Source organism: Gobius niger (assembly GCF_951799975.1).
Source record: "Gobius niger genome assembly, chromosome: 23".
NCBI classification, from domain to species: Eukaryota; Metazoa; Chordata; class Actinopteri; order Gobiiformes; family Gobiidae; genus Gobius; species Gobius niger.
This window is the reverse complement of record NC_136874.1, coordinates 6,666,758-6,681,273: the sequence shown is the minus strand read 5'-3', so window position 1 is coordinate 6,681,273 and position 14,516 is coordinate 6,666,758. Positions and strand designations below refer to the sequence as shown.

At 43.6% G+C, this 14,516-nt stretch overlaps 1 protein-coding gene across 1 annotated transcript in view; it reads left to right on the top strand.

Annotated features, from left to right (window-relative positions):
* Positions 1-13,571, top strand: part of mgat5 (alpha-1,6-mannosylglycoprotein 6-beta-N-acetylglucosaminyltransferase) — an 81,536-nt gene extending 67,965 nt beyond the window's left edge. Inside the window, exons 13-17 of the mRNA XM_079581831.1 lie at positions 7,698-7,844; positions 7,954-8,070; positions 9,762-9,836; positions 9,979-10,136; positions 11,993-13,571. Of these exons, the coding sequence (XP_079437957.1) occupies positions 7,698-7,844; positions 7,954-8,070; positions 9,762-9,836; positions 9,979-10,136; positions 11,993-12,191 (696 nt within the window). The 3' untranslated portion in view covers positions 12,192-13,571. The remainder of the gene's footprint in view (positions 1-7,697; positions 7,845-7,953; positions 8,071-9,761; positions 9,837-9,978; positions 10,137-11,992) is intronic.
* Positions 13,572-14,516: the final 945 nt, after the last annotated feature.

The window sequence follows — 14,516 nt, the reverse complement described above, 5'->3', positions numbered from 1 at the left end:
TTAGTTTTAGTACTTTAAATGAAAGAATAAACATGAATAGACTGCAGGGATGGAGAAGGTGAGAGTTGTTAAGATTGTTCCATGTTTTGTGAATGGGACATAGTTCAAGCTTTTGCTGTACTTTTTATATTGTGGTATTTCCCCCATAAAATACAAAATGGGCCTTTTAAAAATCTGCGCTGGCCCGAGTAGTGGAGCGTTTATGTGTGTGAAACATTTCTCTGTTCACTACATTAGATTGAGCTTCAAATCTTAATCAGAAACTTCATTCAAGTCTGTGGTTCCCAAACTGTTGTACGTGTACCTCCAGGGGCACACATACAAAATAAGTTGGTGATAATTTGACTACTTTTAAAACAAAAATATGGGAATGATGTGACTAAAACGTCTTTATTATTGTTTCCTCTATAGAATCACATCTTGAATGAAGGTTCTTGAGTTGTCCTCTGTACTCTGTAGTTGAAGTCTCATCCAAAAGTCGTCGTCAGTCCACTAAAGTTTCAGCTCAGCCCATGTAAAGACCACTGGGAGGAGTTTAGCTTGGTTCACTCCCTCCCCTCTAGTAACAGCTACTCTCACCTGTAGGTAAACACCTCTGTAGTTCTGAGTCTTTGTAGTTCTAAGTCCTAATGACCTAACTCACACCTGAGTTTCAGTCTGAACGGCCCAACTCTCAGCCGATCACCGCTTGCCTATTGATCTGTCCTGGGCCGAGTTTTTTTCCTAGGATGGGAAAGGGCTAGCCTGACATCCAGACTAATCTCTGATGTTTATTAATTAATAAACAGGAGACTGGTCTGGCGACCCTGTCGTAGAAAAGCTACTGCTTGAGGCGGGACTAATGTGGGACAACCGAAGCGCATAGCAGCCAATGAGAACATAGCAGATGTGACGACAGAAACAGCGACAAGAAAGTTGTCATTGGGACATTAACAATGGCGCTCCTGCCACACGGAGTTCAGTAAATGACTTCTGTCGTTTATGTCAGAAAAACCTAAGAACACAAGCAAACCGGAGCATTACGTGAAGTGGTTGCTTGTGTTGAAAAACTACAAAACAAAGGCGCAACAACGTGACGTTCAGGGAGCTGCTCTGATTGGTCGGTAGGCTCCATATCGCTGCATCACTTCCTTTGAAAGCGCAATGGAGTGTTGCCAGACCCTCTTCTGTAAAGAAGCGGAGTCTGGTATGCGAGACTAGGGAAGGGCTTTTTCCATTGATTCTAGTATTTTTAAGGTTAGGTTTAGGTCTACGGGTAGTTTGGGTTGTTTTGAGATGTGGCCTTTCCCATCCTAGAAAAAAAATCTCGCCTCCAAGCCTGGGGTGATGGAGATTGTTGTACAGTGGGGAAAAGTTAAATCGAAGTCAGCCATTTCAGTTCATGGAGGGATTGTTGCTTCTTTAACTCTTTCAAACCAACGTCTTTCTTTAGATAAAATCACATGTTTTTTTTTTATGTTGTTTACATCTAAGATCAGATATGTTATTCGTCGGTTCTTCCAGACAAGCCTCTATGTTTAAAAGTGCCTTGTGTTCATGTCAGGTTTTCGAGGGCCGTGCGACCTGTTCATCGACAGCATATTGCAAAAACGTTCGCGATCCTCTGACACAAACTCAACATTTGTAAAAGCGCCTCCGTCTGAACGTTAAATCACCTGCATTCTGCTCTTTCAACGAGAGCCGCTCCATTCAGAAAGCCAAGGACGCCGGGGACAAAGGCGCAGCCCCGGCTCTGTCGATGGAGAGGATTTTATGCAGCGGCAACACCGGCTTTCACGGGGCCTCCTCTGCTGCAACATCCAATCACTGAGCAGAAACACGAACGGTGCAACCTTCAAACTATTTCCTACAGCGTCCCGCGAGCCCCAAAGCAATTAAAATGTAGCTGTTCAATACCCACGGCAGCAGACAGCATTACATTATTGCGGCGCATCTGAGCAGTTCAGTGTGTGTGGATGTGTTTAATCGAGCCATGTTGGGGTTGTATGCAAAATATTGAAGTGTTTTCAAATCCTCAAGGGAAGGCTGCTCTCATTGGTTACTGGCTCCATCTCTCTTGATCTCTTTATGACGTATGTTTCCCAGTAAAGCCAACTCGATTTGGCTAGTAAGACTTTGCATGAACTTCAGTGGAGCCGTCTGAGCGTCACTACCTCCATGTTGTTTCCTTCTTGGTCTCTGAAAGCAAGTGGTGGTTTCAATCAATCAATCAATACGCCTGGCACACCCTCCCATATATATTATATATTAGGACTAAAAAAAATAGATGTCAGTTAAAAGCTAAGCTAAAAAGGCGGGTCAACGTTCTCTGCAGCCCTGAGCTCCTCCTCAGGTCGTTCCAGAGGCGAGGGCCGGAATACTGGAAAGACGCCTCACCATGAGTCCTTTTGTTGACTTTAGGAATAACAAGGAGACCCCTGCCGGAGGAGCGAAGGGCCCATGAAGGTTCAGAAGGTAAAAGCAGTTCTGAAAGATAAGAAGGACCAAAACCATTAAAAGAACTTTAAAATCGATCCTGAAACACACGGGGAGCCAATGCAGCGATTCTAAAACCGGTGTAATGTGGTCCCGCCTGGTCTTCGTCAGGACACGAGCTGCTGAGTTTTGTAAACCTGAGATCCTCTTCTTGGGAAGGCCAGAAAGCAGGGCATTAAAAAAAACTATCTTTGTAATGTTCTTAATGTGTGGAATAAACGCCAGCTCAGAGTCAAAGATCACACCCAGGTTCTTCACCTGTGAGGAAGGATAAATAGACAGTGAATGTAGTTTGGGTAAAAGTCTCTCTCTCTGGGCCTCAGGTTTGTGTATTATGGGAGGAGTATCACATTCTGCTGATGGTTTAAAGGCTAATAAATGAACAAATATACAAATTACCTTCACACAAGTCCTCCTCAGTGATGGAGTACGCCTGTCTTCAGTAGCAGCTCACTGTGTTCTCAGTACCTTGTTCATTCCCCTGAAATAACAGCACTTTAGCAGCGGAGGCGTTTGAACCGTGGGGAGCTGCCTTCATTTCCCCCTCACACACACACATACACATACATGCACACGCACACGCACACACACACACACACACACACACACACCTCCGGAGCTAATTGGCCTCGTGGGGTTGGAGCCGCGTCATGAAAATACTCGGCAAAGAACTCAAGCTGCTTGCTCATGTTTGATATTTCATTTTTCTTTATTTTTACACTTCCTAAAATAACGCATCGCAAGAGGTGAACGGCGGCAGCGATCAAGCCGGTCGAGGGTAACAAAGCTGCGCTGTCATCCTTTTGAGGGCTCTTGTTTCGCCTTTTTATAGCTTACGGCGGAGGTTTGCCGCAGTTGAAACGAAAAAGCTCGGTTTGAATGGCCGCGATTTGCAAATCACGGAGGATACGGTCATTGATGAGGAGGTCGTTTCCGGTGAGAAAGACTTCCTGTTTTAGTGAAGTATAAAACCTAAACCTCTACAAATACAGTATGTCCTCACACCCAGACATTGCAGGTGAATAGGTCAAAAGAGAATATAACTTTAAAGTAGGGGTGGACCATATTGCATTTCATTATCCCAATATCACTTTTTGATAGTGTTGTAATTTGTTATATTGCTGTCGACACGATGTAGTTTTTGTTTCGCTCAGCTCCATCAGAGCAGCACAAACACTGACTGTGTAGGACGCGACTGTGGAGGACACGGGAGCAGAGGCTTAAAAAGTGAAATGAAATGAAGGATGTAGAGTAGATGAGTAGATCATATTTGTGAGGAAATTTGTATGGTGCTAAAAAAAAAAAGAATGTAATATCTTTGCATTAATCTTCCCAATAGGCGTAAGGCTGGAATCTTGAATTATATCGTCAAATATATTGTTGTCATGATATTTCTTTTTTATATCGTGATCGCCCTGTACTACTTTAAAGGGACTATACAGAGTTTAAAAATGATAAGCTAAGTATTTTCCTCCCCCTACATGTTCCAGCCATGTCCTAATGTGTAGAATGATCCCAGACCTGTTCACCACAACTGCCTCTAAAATCCTGCACTGTCACTCAAAAAATCGTTTCTTCAGGTTTGAAGTGCTTAATATAGAAGGTGCAGTTACACGTATGACCTGAGGTGGCAGTAGTGAGTATAAAATGACCAACTTGCATCTAGTATCTCTAAAGTGCATGTGACAGGTTTTAATGCTTTTGAAAATATGACTTGTTTAGAAGGATGACATCAGCTGCATAATTATCATTTTTATTTCAGCGAAGCAGCGATTTTAATGAGGAAATGTTGGGCAGAAAAGTTAATTTTATTCGAAATTTTAAGCTGCTGACAGGAAGTGACATAGATAAAGGTAAAGTTCCACAGCAACATGGTCGGTGCGGCAACAGTTTAAAATTGTTTCCTTTATCTATGTCACTTCCTGTCAGTGTCCAATAAGGAAGGGAAACTATAAATATCACAAAAAATGGCCAAACTAAAGAAAGCTGGGAACAATGTTAAGCAAAATCTGACAAACATGAGAGAAAAAGGCAAGTTTTCTGTAATTTGTAACTGAAAACTGTAACAAAACAATAAAACACTGATTCATGGACAGAGCCAGGTTCAAATGTATGGGTTTATTTTAGATTCACCTTGATTTTTAGGTTTAAATGTCATTAAATCATTTCATTCAGATATTAACCACATTGTTTTCCACACTTGTCTAGCTCTCCATGTCCTTATTGGTAATCTCCACACATGCCAAACTCGATCTCTTTAACTAAAGGCGATGCTTTTACGTGGAAGGACATTTGCATGAAATGAGAAACCAAGACTTTGGAAATAGAAACCCATAACGCCTCAAAATCGGACCTAAGCGAAAACTGTGGGGGATGCAAAGTGTACAATCCACTTTACATTCAGATCATGCAGTAAGAGGATGGTGCAGCCTGTAACTTGTAGAGTGGATTTTAAAATGGAAAAGTGATCAGGAATCCCAAACCGTTATTGTAAATAGAGAGAAAGTGAACGTTTTATCCTCACTTGTTGATTTGTGAAAAGCTCAAACAGTTAAGGATCATCTTCTGGGTGAGTGAGATTGAAATGTCACAGAATAGCCCTGGTTTCTAACCTCCGACGCTCACAGCGCAGCAGCCGTTGCAGCCCAGCACAAACACCCTTTGATTTCCTGTGGATTTACGTAGTGTCCGCTGAAGTGTCTCCCTCCCAGCCTCTCGATCCCCCACTCCCCGCTCTCTCCCCCCTATAAATAGTGGCTGGCTTTTTCTCAGCATCAAGGAGCCTGTGCATTCACTTTCACATGGGGCAAAACGTGTGCTCTGCTGCCACCTGTTGGGCAGAAAGCGCACGGCAATGAGGCAAAGTCATGACGATGGCTGTTTGTGTGTTGATATAGTGACGAAGAGGAGTGTCGGGTCAGTTTAGGTCATATTTCAGTCTTCTCTCAAATGTCACTGCTCCTGGACCTGCTTGAAATGTGCACAGTGATCTGAATTGTGTATTTCGAGCGTAAATCGGTAAAATGATTGCCCCTATTTTGAATCTCATGCACCCTGAGAAGTCAAAGATCACCCATAAAGTTTCTGAAGTCTTTGAAGCTGCGTTGTGGGCGGAAAAAATCCCTCTCTATCAGCTTTCCCACAACCACACAGGCTGAAATGTGTGCTCTGCTGCCCCCTGCAGGCCGTACCGCGCGCAGAACAAGTGGGTCTAGTAGCAATAAGTGTTCATTTGAAGCTGTATTGTTTCATTGTGAGGCAGGCAAATGTATGGGGCCTCTCTGTTCTTGTGATTACAAAACAAGGCCGTCCATTGTGTCCCGCGCCAAATGAGCGCTGGGCCATAGAAATCTCCCCCCTCCTCCTCTACTCTCCCCCCTTCTCTCTCTTTCTCTCACTCTTTCTCTCTCCTTCTTGTCCCGGCGTGTTCACAAATATTTTCTCCTCCCGGGATGACCTGTTATTTAAAGCCCCCCCTCCATCTCGCACGCCAAAACACCGCAGTCCTCCCAGAAGTCCGCGGGAGACGCAGCTCACGCTGGCGTCTTTTTTAGCCCGAGTCGGCCTCCCCGCAGTTTCATAAAGCTCAAAGTGCTGCCTCAACTTTATTTTGTGCTGATAAAAAAAGAGGTGGTTTGTTTTTTGTTTTTTTTTTAACTAAATGCGGCTCTCAGCAAAGGACAAAACTTTGTGGATTAACTTTGAAATCCCGCTGACAGCCGTAAGAGCTTTATCTGTGGAAGTGTTTGTTTCTTTTGCAACAGCCAATCATCTGTGTTCTGTATTTTGTGTGAAATGCAAACACGGGTGGGTCGACCTTTTTCTCCCCCAATTCTACCATTTGTGACACTGAAACTTTTCTCCAACCTGACAAACTGCTCTGGTAAAGGGAAACTGTGCTTTGATATGTTCATATACCATTGTAGTTTTAGTTAGTTAGGCCAGGAGCGACAGTGGCGTTGTTGGTAAAGCTTGTCGTCTCATGATTCGAAGGTCAGGGGTTCAAATCCTTGCTCCTGAAGATGCACGCTGTCATTGTGTCCTTAGGCGAGACTCTTCACCCACCTTGCCTCCAGTGTCTGCGTACATTAGTGTATGAATAAGAGTGTGAATGGGTGACTGGTTCCTAATGAAGGCAGAAAAGTGCTAGGTTGAGACCGTTTACCATTTAATTCTGTCAACCATTTTTTCAAAAGCTCTGTAGACTTCCCATAGTGCTTTAGGGCCTCCAGTTTGGAGTTCCAACCCCAAGGAATCATTGGCCTATACAAGGGGTAGGCAACATCAGGCCCTTGATCATAGAACCTCTGGCCCTCAAGATGGTTTTGAAGAAGATGAAGATGAAGAAGCCCCTTTCACAGACAATTGTACATTCACTCCATGCTGGTAAGCTACATTTGTAGCTTCAGTTTCCCCTGGGGGAGACTGACAGAAGCGCTGTCGCAACTGCACACGTCTGCACCAATGGTCCCTCTGACCACCACCATACATTCACTCATACACATCATTCATCCTGGCCTATTGGGCATGTTTTTAGTGGTAGGGGAAACCTACGCAGACACGGGGAGAACATGCAAACTCCACACAGAAAGGCCCCGTACAGGTGGGAATCGAACCCTGGACCTTCTAGCAGTGAAGCAAGAGCACTAACCGCTGCGCTACCGTGCCGCCGAAGTATTCTTGTAATGTGAAAAATACTTTTACATTTCTTAGCAGGACATCCATTCAGGCCATATAAGATGCAACACTGGCATTTGTAGAAAATATTGCTTTACTTCGGCCGACAATTGGAGGGTCCAGCCCTTGCTCTTTTGACGTTAAAGATTGTCCCTCCAGCAACCAAACTTGCTTACTATGACTGTACTGACAGTTAGTGGCTACAGTAGCTCTGAAGTGAACTTTTCTGAGGACATGAAATAGAAACAGCAGATCTCCACTGTGCTTAAGCAGCAGCTGTACCACCTCAGCAAACTCAGGCAGTTCAACATTTCAGATCTTCGACAGCACTATAGTGGAATCGGTGTCCTCTCCGGCTGACTGTGTGGTAGGGGGACAAGAAAGTGCTCAGGAGGAACATCTCTGCTTCACTTCATATGATTTCTAAGTACTTATATCCTTTGACGTTTTTGGACATACGACATGAAAGCCTGTACTTCTGATCCCTTCACACACCAGTTCCACCTAAAATCCTAATCTTCTCTCCCCCTCTGTTTCGTTCACAGCTGTTCGTGGGCCTCTCCTTCCCCTACGAGGGCCCGGCGCCGCTGGAGGCCATCGCCAACGGCTGCGCCTTCCTCAACCCCAGATTCAACCCCCCCAAGAGCAGCAAGAACACGGACTTCTTCAAAGGCAAGCCCACGCTGCGAGAGGTGAGAGCGGAACGTCGCGCATCGGTTTCCCCCCCCTGGCTGTGAAACTCGCCCCCTGGACCGAGACAAAAAACACATTCATGATTGCTTTTGTGGTTTGGTTCTGCAGCTGACCTCCCAGCACCCGTACGCCGAGGTGTACATCGGGCGGCCTCATGTGTGGACCGTGGACATCGAGAATCCCGGGGAAGTGGAGAGGGCCATTCAGTCTATCCTGAGCCAGAAGGTAGTGCCGCTCTCTCTCCTGCGCAGGAACCTCGGCAGCCCAGACAAAGCCGGGTCTTGTTGTTGGCTGCTGTTTGAAGTTCCCCTCCTTCGGCTAACAATAGTCTGGGCAGTCGGTCGCTCGGGCTGCGGGTACAAAGAGCAGGCGGCTGGCTAATATTTCACCAGCTTTAGGACTCCTCTTATGTAACACCAGGGCTTTGCAGTGATTGTCTCCTATATGGTGCTATAGGCCTCATGCGTGATTCAATTAGAGAAGCTGTTTTAGTTTAGTTACAATTTAACCCAGTTATCTGTCCCATTTCCGAATAAACAGAATCAAATACAAGCTGTTATGTCATTACGGGTGTTTTTACTTCATTAAACAGAAGTTGTCCCACCTATTCAGATACAAAAAAGTTAGATGTATATAAAGAATGACAAATTATTGGCCGGAATTGTGCCAAAATGTCACTGAAAACCATGACAGTTGTTTCAAATAGGCATTAAATCTAGATTTGCTCCTCTTTTATGCCATACATTTATTTTCTAAGTGCTGTATGATCCAAAGCACATTCAACGGCATGTTTTATTGTTTTGCCCAATTAGTCGAAATTCCAGGAATAATCCAATGTTTCCACATTTTATTGGATGATAAATGCATAGATTAGTTGCATTTAAGGCATAAAACATAGTTAACCACTTAACCCCGCCTTAACAGAGTGCATTTTCTCCAGTTTGGCTTTACCCAAATCTACAATCTTCTTGAAAAAAAGTATCAATATTGCGACAAAACTGAGACAAAAACAAGGATGAAAATGTAACAAAAAAGTGACATGAATGTGATGAAAAAGCCACAGAAGAGCAATAGAAAAGGGACAAAAACACAACAAAAGAGCCACGAAAAATCAACAAAACAGTAACAGAAAAGTGAGGAAAAAAAGTGATGAAAACTCAACAAAAAAGAGATGAAAAAAATTATCAAAAATGTGACAGCGACACGAGGAAAAAGATCCTTTTAGATCAGTTTTGTAAGTCTTAGCTTTCAAATGAGGCGCTACACTGGCCTATTGGCTGTAACCTTTTAGATTTGGGTAAAACTGAACTGGAGAAAACACACTTGGTTAAGGCTGGGGTTAAGAGGACAATTATATTTAAGATTTTACACAAAAAAAATGTACCCAGCTTTCTTTAGTGATGTTTATAGTTTTACTTCCTTATTAGACGGCGACAGGAAGTGACATAGATAGAGGCAAACAACTTTAAACTGTGCCATGCCAACGGATGTTATTCATCTAAATAAGTCATATTCTCAAAAGCACTAAAACCTGTTGCTTTAATTTTGCATAAAATGTAGAATATTGTGTCCTAACTTTCTGGATTATGATATTGTGTGACTTATTTCTATCTGCATGTGTGACTTTTGACCTGAATAGCAAAGGAAACACGTCAGTGCTGATCTTCATCTGAGGTTTAGTTTCTCATGTCTGTCCCTCCACGTCCTCTCACATCACACGACTTGTCCCACTTTCACTTCGATTCAAAGTGGTCACCCTAGTCTTCACTGTGAGCCGGCCTCTCCTCAGACCTGACCTGTAACTTTGCTAAGAGTGGGATCATAGTGTTAGGAAAGGATTTAGTATCTTGTATCTCGTATTTGTTATGAGACGTTTGTGCTTTACTGAATTGTGAAACTGTTTTGCATATTTTCAGATTGAGCCTTACCTGCCGTACGAGTTCACTTGTGAGGGGATGTTGCAGCGGGTCAACGCCTTTATCGAAAACCAGGTATGACTTTTCTAATCACGCTGTAAACCCTTCATAGTAAGTAATTGATTTTATTATAAGATACAGTACCATTTAAAAGGTTTCTGTCACATATAAACAACATTTTCTCTCTGATGACGACACAACACCTCTCTGTCTTTAGGACTTCTGTCACGGTCAGGTGATGTGGCCCCCCCTCGCCGCTCTGCAGGTCAAAATGGCCGACCCGGGGCGCTCTTGCAAGCAGGTGTGCCAGGAGCAAGAGCTCATCTGCGAACCGTCCTTCTTCCAGCACCTCAACAAGGACAAGGACCTGGCCCGGTGAGACTCATTGTGTCAGCCGCCGCCTGTGGCCAGGAGGGGGAGCTGTCACGCCGGCTTGAATTACTGCGCCACTATTCAGTGGACCGCAGAGAATGGGTTATAACCACCAGGGGGCAATGTTTGTGCACTAAAATTTATGGTTCACAGTTCACAAGACACTGATCCTCATCTCTGTCTGAAGCAGCTGACGGGGGAGGGTTTAGATTTGACACACGTTTTACTGCGGGATATTAAAAAGCATTTAGTCAGGCAATTAATTATGCCAAAACAGAGGCCGTTATTGTCATTAAAAGCATTTAATTTGATTCAATCTGGCTTTAAATCTACAATTCATGGGGAAAAAGGGATATTGCTCAACTAGTTTGACTGCATAGGTTTATTATAACACCTTCCACTGTTTTGGCTCATTCATCCTAATCCTTTTCAATTACCAGGTTAGTTTGTTATTATTGCCAGCTGAATCATTGAGGTGCTGTCTCGGAGATCCGCCCACATACTGTATAAACTTCATTTCCAATGTTCGTATCCCTCCCAGCAGCAGGGTCAGCCCTCCTCCGCACCGAGAAGTTGTTGTCTCGCCTTTATTGACTTCCTCCTACATTGTTTTGCAGCAGCCATGACAGAATCGGGTTTTTGTTCAAGCTGGTGTTTTAGAACGTGTGAGAGTCGGTGTTTCTATATCCACCGTATGACATTTAAAAAGTATTCGTAAAGTCGCTTTCAGAGGTGATTTTAATAGTGATGATCTTTGCACTCCTTTGTTGTTCATTGAGTCTAGATTTCCAGAATTCCAAGAAGTGACTTCCTGTTTCAATCCAGCACACCAAAATAAAAGCACAATCTTATTCATTAGTTACACTTTCTGTCTGCCTAGCTATCAACAGACAAAACACATAAAATGTGTGTATTTACTCATATTCTTGTAGTGTTGCAAGTACCTGCTGAACTAATCAATGAGACGAGCTGTGTGCTTTTATTTTGGCGTGCTGGATTGAAACAGGAAGTCACTTCTTGGGCGGCGTTGTTATGATTTGAAGTTACCTCTAAACCTCTAAACATCCTTCTGTCCAGTCTAACTGTTACATGATGGAAGAGTAAAATGACCATAACTATGTATCTAGTGTTAAACTTAAACTTAATAAAAATACTTCATACAAAACCTTAGGTAGTTTTGACAAAAGAACACAAAGAAGGGAAACATGTAGTCTATTCTTCATGTTAATATGAGCACTTTATTTTGTCAAAGTAATATTTTTGATGAATAAAATTGGACTAAAACTAAATGAAAAATGTTTCAAGAGACTAAAACTATGACTAAAATGTCCAGATATTTTAGTCGACTAAAATAAGACAGGAAAAGGAGAGACTAAAATCATCCAAACCTACACTGAAAGAGCCTCATATCATGTAAATTCTCTGCCAAAGGATCAGCTCTGAGCTTTGTTCATGTGGAGCAGCTCCATGAAGCAGAGGAACAAGATTATATGTGATTATAATGAATATTATAAATGCAAAGTCTTAAATTTAGTCGACTAAATTGACATGCGAAAAATCGAAAATTGAAAAGATTTTTTTGACTATATCTTGACTAAAACTAAATAAAAATATGTTGTCAAAATGAACACTGGTGCACAGTCAAGCACCAGGACGGTATTAAAAAGACAATATTCTTCGGCAAAATTTGGCTGAAGGGCAAAAAAAATTGACCCGATTGAGCAATGCGATTTTTAAATCCGCACATCAAAACATTCTTTGTTTTTGCGCAGTGCCTCCAGTTAGTTTCCCCTTTCAAAGTCATCTTAAAAACCTTCGAGCAGAGTGAGTGACCCCCCCCTCCCCTCCCTCTCCTGCAGGTACGGAGTGGACTGTCTGACGGTGGAGTCCAGCGCCGACACGGTGGTCCCGGCCTACAGCGAGGCGCGGCGTCACTGCGTCTTCCAGTCCGACCTGCTCCTCTTCAGCTGCGCCGGCGCCCACCCCACGCTGAGGCGCATCTGCCCCTGCCGCAACTACAAGAAGGGCCAGGTGGCGCTGTGCAAGGACTGCCTATAGCAGCGCCCGCAGCACCGCCCTCTCTCTCTCTCTCCCTCTCTCACCAGGCGGGGGCGCTGTGGAGCGTTCAGAGACACTCTCTCCACGGCTGTCTGTGTGTGTCTTCATCATGCGTGTTGTTTCAGAGCGGGCGAGGGGAAGAAGTAGTTAACTCTGGAGGCACTGACTGCATTTGGACACACGGGGGCGCTGCAGCGACATCTACTTGAATCGACACAGACTTTACAGTAGAGTGAGACGGTTCATGCAATTTAGTGACTGCTTATTTGTGTTGCAGACCCCCCCAACCCCCTCCTCCTCCTCCCGCCTGAGCCCCCAAGTCGCCTCCAGCTCTGTCAGTCTGAAAAGCTCTGTGTTTGTTAGGTAGGTTTGCACTGGACGGGCACAACAGGAACCTCATAGCCCCCAAAAATACTTACAAATTCACGCCCTGTTCAGACACTCGGTTCCAATTTAGTCTGTTATTATGATGTTGTAAAAGTCGAGGAAGCTACGTCTTTGAAGCATATCGAAACAGAGTGGGAAAAGTGTGGAAAATGGCATTTAAGGTGGAATGTTTACGCTTTTATATGTTAAATCTTACAGGGAAGCTGCCAGTCCACCTCGAGCGTTGTCTCATTGATGGATTTGATGAAACTCGTGTAGCTCAGATATGTTTTCCACCATATTTCAAGATCCCACAGGTCTCATGAATGTAAAATAGGACATTGCGGACGCTTAACTGGTGCTTAAAGCCACACTGCGGAACATTCCAGGTCATATTATTGCTTAAGCAAACACGCCGGCTCCTGATGATCAGAGAAATCACAGAAACAGCGTTAGCTAAATGAGCCTGGTCGTACTATTTTTATTAGCCAAAGCGTTCTTTTCCCATACAAATGAATGGAGAAGCCAGGCACAATGCTAAAGTACGGCGAGGTATGACATACATTTTGTTTCGCCATCATTAATTTATCATAAGATGATGTATAGTTGCCATTGGATGTGTTTCTGCACCAAAAAGCAGAAACTTGACAGAATATGATCTAGCATTTAGCTCAAAGATGCTAATTCATTTCTAAAGTAGCATCTCAAAAGATCTGTACATTCATTCATGATTTCTGGCTAGGCTCTGACCTCACCTGAATGTGGTCGATGGGTTGGCAACAGCTTAAAACATCTGGGTCGTTCATTGTTTGCGATGTTTGATGGCTAAAAGCTAACGGCTATAGGGAAAATGCATTGAGCAAGCTAAATAGCCGGCTTGCTAACTGAACGCCACTTCTTCTTTTCATTTCTATCATCAACAAGTCGCTGTGGGTTATCAAATAAGGCATAAACATTGGGCTACCCGTCGTTAAAGCGGCATCTCCATGGAGACGAGTTGGCGATAGATACAGACAGCATTACAGAAGCATTAAGTTAAGGGGAAAACAATTTGGAGAAAATTAAATAAAGATACAAAGACGTAGAGAGGAGCAAAGTGGTTCAACAGTCCATAAACACATAAATAACGGCGAATGCTAACATGATGCTACATGGTAGCAACGTGCTAATGCTAACACGAGCTAGCGCTACCTACGACTGCCGTTTTTTCGCTTCTACTGAACAATCTGCTGTGGAAAAATATCCATATGGGCCCGATTTAGACTTGACTTTATTTGTATGTGACAATAAGTTCAGATACCACCAGAAAATGACTAAAAAGAGTGGAAAATTCCCTAAAGATTCTGTTTTCCCCCTCAGCGAAGCCACGCCCCCTTCTATGATGCGATGCCGTCTGTATCTATGTCCCGCTCCATCAGGTCTACGGAGAGGCGAGTTCGCTCACTGTAAAGTAAATGCGGGAAGGGTTTATTTTTCTGCATATTTCGCTACCAAAATCACCCGTAATCAAATAAATCCTTGTATTGTATTCTCCTTTTTGGGTGAAATGTTCCGCAGTGTGGCTTTAAATGACCAGAGTCCTGTCCCGTGTCTGAGCAGGGCCGTGCGTTCAGGGGCTGTGGGCGCGAAACGAAACGGTGTCTCAAAAAATTTTACACTGTACGAAACTTCAACCAGAGTCTAGATTTTTATTCTGGAAACTACATGAAACTTTATTTTTCTTTTTTTTCGGTTGGAAAAGGTTAAATTGCCCACGCACCCCGACCTGATTTGCACACATTCGTTTTGAAATGTTATTTATCGTAAGACGCGCGTCGACGTGCGGAATGGCCAGTAGGAGGTTTGTACACCTAGCTAGAGGCGTCGTTTTCGGTGTAGGACGTGTTGGCGTTGTGCGTAGAGCGTATTAGATCGTCAATGAAAACACCCAAGATTTTTTCTTTTCTTTTTTTTGTTTCT